Below are 5,000 nucleotides of genomic sequence, written 5' to 3'. Positions count from 1 at the left end.
TATATATATATATATATATATATATATATATATATATATATATATATATATATATATATATGTATATGTATATATGTATATATATATATATATATATATATATATATATATATATATATATACACATATATATACACACACACATACACACATATATATATGTATATATATGTATATATATGTATATATGTGTATACATATATATATATTTATTTATTTATTTATATATATTTAAAGTATACTGCACAAGAAAATAAAGCCATACATTCAGTTCCAAACTTTTTTTATTCAGACTTGCTTAAAATAAATTGCAACTGTAAAGAAAGCTCCACATATATGGCAATAAAAAATTAAATGCTAAGAAAAGCACACATTCACTGGGATTATTTTCTCTCATAAAGGGCAGAAAAATGGAAAAGTAGAGAGGGAAGACTGTAAGCACTTTGTGTGAGCTAAAAGCTGATCAACAACAGCATGGAAAATTGGACAATATTTGGCATGTGATTTAATAAGATTTATGATAAATTTTTATTTGTTCATAAGATATGCAGATGAATTCCTGAAAAGCTTTGCGCATAAGAAAATGAAGTACTATATGTATATGCACAGAAAAACACAAAACACACACACACACAAACTTTTTTTTGTCAAAATTTTTATGTGTATGGTGTGCATGTAAAATACGTGTTCCATGGTACATATTTGATGGATGAAGGAAATTTAAACCGGGATTTTGTTTAACACCCAATGTTTTTTTATTTACCATTTCTTGTGTAGAGATGTGTCCAACTGTGCAATTCATTAATCACTCATCTGGTTAATCAGCCTTCAAGAAATATACTATTCTTTATTCATAAGTACAGTATATACAGAAAAGAATCCTTCATTCATACTATCACTCTGGTAAATATGAGTAAATTGGAAAAAAGAAAGAATATTTATGTACAAACATATTAAGAAAATTTTCTCACAGATACACACAGGGTATAAAGGATTAGGGGATGAAAAAATAAAAATATATGGTACTAATTACCTCAGAATCAAATACAAAATGCTTACAAAAGGTTTTAAATGTAGAGAAATATAGAGTATCAGACAGCATAGAGAAGAAACAATGGACAACACCCACCCATCATTCACAAAATAAATTTATCGAAACTTCCTCTTCTGGTTAGCTCAGAATGTGAAATTCAGGAGGCTTTTGAAAGTACCTTCTTATCTTTCAAAACCTATTTTGTGTACTGTGGCACTTTGTCATTTTGTCAACACAACTGAGTGTCTAGTCATTTGCAGAAAAAGGAAGTTTCCTTTTAATTATTTCCCTTGGCTTGGTAAATTGTCTCTGTCAAGTCAGTCAGGACTGTCTGCAACTCACTGTTGTGTTTCTCCATCTGTGAAAAAATAAATAGTAATATCAATGTCAAATCTTAGGATCTTGCCCATATGAGGCATATCAGCACACCAAGCAATCAATTGTACTTACTCTAAGTCAATTCACATAGTAAAAGAAGTTGTAATTTTAGAATCTAATCAAGAGACTTTGAACCATCATAATATTTTCCAGTATCTATGAAAACATTTTGTACAGTGTCCGTGAATCCTGACCTAAGCATGTATAACATAGGACACACATCCTCCAAGGGATAAAGACAGATATGCTGTGAAACTTAATGAAAAGTAATAATGAAAATGAAAATATTGCTCTTCTATTCATTAGATTATATTTATAATAATGTCCCATTGCTTTGGTAACATGTCTATCAAAATATATTTACAAGGGTAACAGAAAAAAGAAACACAATTTATAATGAATAAGATTTACACAACCATCATTAAAGTTTACTTCCTGTAATTACAATCTTTCTTTAAGAAAAGTAATTCAACAGAAAACTGTGTCACCTTTTTTTCTAGGTTCAGAAAACATTACCATCAGAAAAAAAAAAGAAAGAAAAACAAATAAAAAAATAAAATATATATAAGTATATATATATATATATATATATATATATATATATATATATATATATATATATATATGAAAGAAAATAACCCTAACAAAATCAATGAATGAAATGAAAGAGAACAAAAAAATAAAATTACTTACAGCTTGCAAAATATTCTGGTAATGTGATGCAATAAAATGGTTGAAATCAGCCAACTGTTCCTGTAGTTGCTGAATTTCCTGGCTAATCCCTGCATGCTCGGCTTCCATGTCCTGGAGAACAATCTCGTCCTCAGTTTGATTGCGCCGCATCTCCTCCAGAGTTCTGTTTCGTACAAGGGAGAAGAACCAGTGAGAATAAGTGGAGTGAAGTCAAGCAAAATTATGCCCAAAGAAAAGATTATCAAACTGCACATAAAATTCGTATAAATGCTCCTTTGTAATTTTGCCGCGTGTACTTACGACTTGCGCTGGTTAACTTCGTGTTGGAGGCTCTCCTTCTTCAGCTTCCATGACATGTGTAGCAGTGAAATCTTTTCTTGCTTGGAGGCCAATTGTTCCATCAGCTGTTGAATTTTCATGGAAATGTCTTCGGTTTCTTCAAGTATCAAGCCTTTAGAACGGTCCTTCTGGCTCAGTCCTGCTAGATATTCCCTATAAAAATATACATGCAAATTACTTATATATTTACAGGACAAACGTATACACATAAACACAAATGCATGAATGCATGTATGCACTCATACACGCACACAAGCACAGACACATCAACTTACTTTTGCTTGGTAACTCCTTGCTGTATCTCCTGCATAACTCCAAGCAACTGCTCCTTAACCAAATCGTGAGCAGAAGTGAAGGTCTGTAGTGACTGCTTTAATTCAGCCAAACGGCGGGACTTTTTCTCATTATCATTCTTGCACACGGCCAACTTACGCTCGCGCTCTTCTATTTCTTGCCGTTCACTGGCCTGCACAACTTGGCTGGCTAATTTTTCAATCCTCTCTTTCCCCTACATGATGTAAATTAGAATACACAATTAATTTTCACATGTTTGTAATTCCATTCCATAACATGAATAAAAATGGTCTGAAATTAATTTGGGAAAGTTATATAAAAAAGTTTTTTACTCTAATAATTACTTTTAAACTGTAAATGTCACCATAGGAATCTTTTTTGACTTGCTGACCTAAATAAAATCCTTGACATGAAAAACATACTCACTAATACAAGTATGAATCAAAGAATAAAGAATAACATAATCATTGATGTAAGTAAGTGAAAAAGAAAATAAATGAAATGAAATGAAAGAAGAAGAAGAAGATGAAGAAGAAGAAGAAGACAGAAGAAGAAGAGAGGGAGAGAGAGAAAAATAATCTCACTTCTTTACACACCTCAATTATCTCCAATTCAACATCTTTCATGGTTGTTCCTAAAGTTGCAATGATCATCTTTACTTCATCAAGCTGAGACTTCAGGTTAAGCTTTGTGTCTTGGTATTTCTGCAAATCCTCCTTCACTTCTGCAATGCGTTTCAGCTCCTGCAATGGAATCCATTCATAAACAAATGCTATAAAAATAACCAATAGTGAATTTATTTGACATAAGCACCTCTAATAAGCATTGCATGTACTATGATATAAAAGAATAGGAGAAAAAACAGCTACAATAATATGAAACAACAACAATAACAAAAGCAGACCTGTTCTTCACGGATCTGATTTTCTGCATTCTCCATTTTGAGTTGCCTCAGCTTGGCTATGTTTTTCTCAATGTTTTCTTGCTGCTTTTGACGTGCTTCACGTTTAATTGCCACCTGTGGGTAAATATCAAGCATTAACCTAAGCCAATAAAAATAGTATCAATTTTCAACAGTTAACAGGATATCTTTGGGAAAACTCTCAAGCTGTTAACATTATCATGTAGTTATAGTGAAAGTAACTGAAAAATACATACTTGCTCTTCAATGGCATTCAATTGCTCTGTACTTTCATTTGCAGCATAATAAAACTCCATCATCAGCGAGAAAAACCTCCTTGTTCTTCTTGGTTCTGTAAGAAGAGGACAAATTCAGGAAAATGGGAAATGTAGTTAAATGCCAGCAGGTATTACACAAAATCATGTGAAGCATTACAGTTAAAATGAATCTGAAATAACTGTTCCTTTCACCACATTTAAAGAACATCCTATAACTGAGCAAACTGACTGACATACAAATAAGTACTAATATTCTTAGTTGAATATACTATTGGCTGTTGATATTTCCTAGTTAGCTATGTGTTTGTATCCACATATATGAAGAGAAGCATCCAACATTTAACACTATGAATTCCTTAATCTGAAGTGGTTTCTATAATTTGTCAGTAGCTATGGGTATTATGTACTGTATTTTGAATAGTGTGTTCCACACAAATAATCAAATATTATACATAAATATATACACAATTAAGGTGTCTTTGTGAACTTGCACTAATAGTGGGCATGGCATGTACAACCCCGGCAGCATTGGGTTAAGGGCTAGAATATTACTTGAAATTTTCTTATGTTGCAAAACAAATACTGCATTGAATTGTTCATCAGAAATGTTATCAAAGAGACTTCTATCAATCCATCTGCAAATTTTATGTCTTCCTTCATCTGAAAGGTTGACACTGCTTGAAAGTCAGATGGAAATAAAAGAGAGAACAGTATTCTTTAATGTTCTCTCAGGCTATGTGTATCTTATATTTATATGTACTGAAAAATTACTACTTATGTTTAGAAAATAACCATCGAAACAAACATAATAAAGTATTTTGAATCTGAATTTGAATTTGAGTCTTTGCACAATTAAACTTTTATTTCTCATTATCTTAACCAATCTTCCTCGGCTCTTATTTTCTTAACTTGTTCTACTCAAAAAAAACTATCTTCCACACACATATCTTTACGATAACTTCACAATAATTTTTAAGGATGAAAACTTGCAATTCAGATTATAACTAAATACATATTAATGGTAGGCAAATGTTTCACCTGTCTATCTTTTACTATAAAGTGACCATCACTAACATGACACAGA

General features: G+C 31.3%; 1 protein-coding gene across 2 annotated transcripts in view; it reads right to left on the bottom strand.

Moving 5' to 3' along the window:
- Positions 1-833: 833 nt before the first annotated feature.
- LOC125034008 (probable kinetochore protein NUF2) overlaps positions 834-5,000 on the bottom strand; it is a 49,644-nt gene continuing 45,477 nt past the window's right edge. For both annotated transcript variants that reach the window (XM_047625643.1, XM_047625642.1), the window contains exons 4-10: positions 3,896-3,990; positions 3,642-3,755; positions 3,334-3,480; positions 2,719-2,951; positions 2,405-2,596; positions 2,105-2,267; positions 834-1,391 (exon numbers count right to left, since the gene is read on the bottom strand). In XM_047625643.1, coding sequence (XP_047481599.1) covers positions 1,311-1,391; positions 2,105-2,267; positions 2,405-2,596; positions 2,719-2,951; positions 3,334-3,480; positions 3,642-3,755; positions 3,896-3,990 — 1,025 coding nt within the window. In that variant the 3' untranslated portion in view covers positions 834-1,310. The remainder of the gene's footprint in view (positions 1,392-2,104; positions 2,268-2,404; positions 2,597-2,718; positions 2,952-3,333; positions 3,481-3,641; positions 3,756-3,895; positions 3,991-5,000) is intronic.

This window comes from Penaeus chinensis, chromosome 17, assembly GCF_019202785.1.
Source record: "Penaeus chinensis breed Huanghai No. 1 chromosome 17, ASM1920278v2, whole genome shotgun sequence".
Taxonomy (NCBI): Eukaryota; Metazoa; Arthropoda; class Malacostraca; order Decapoda; family Penaeidae; genus Penaeus; species Penaeus chinensis.
Note: the sequence above shows the minus strand (reverse complement) of the source record. Positions and strands in the feature narration are given on the sequence as shown.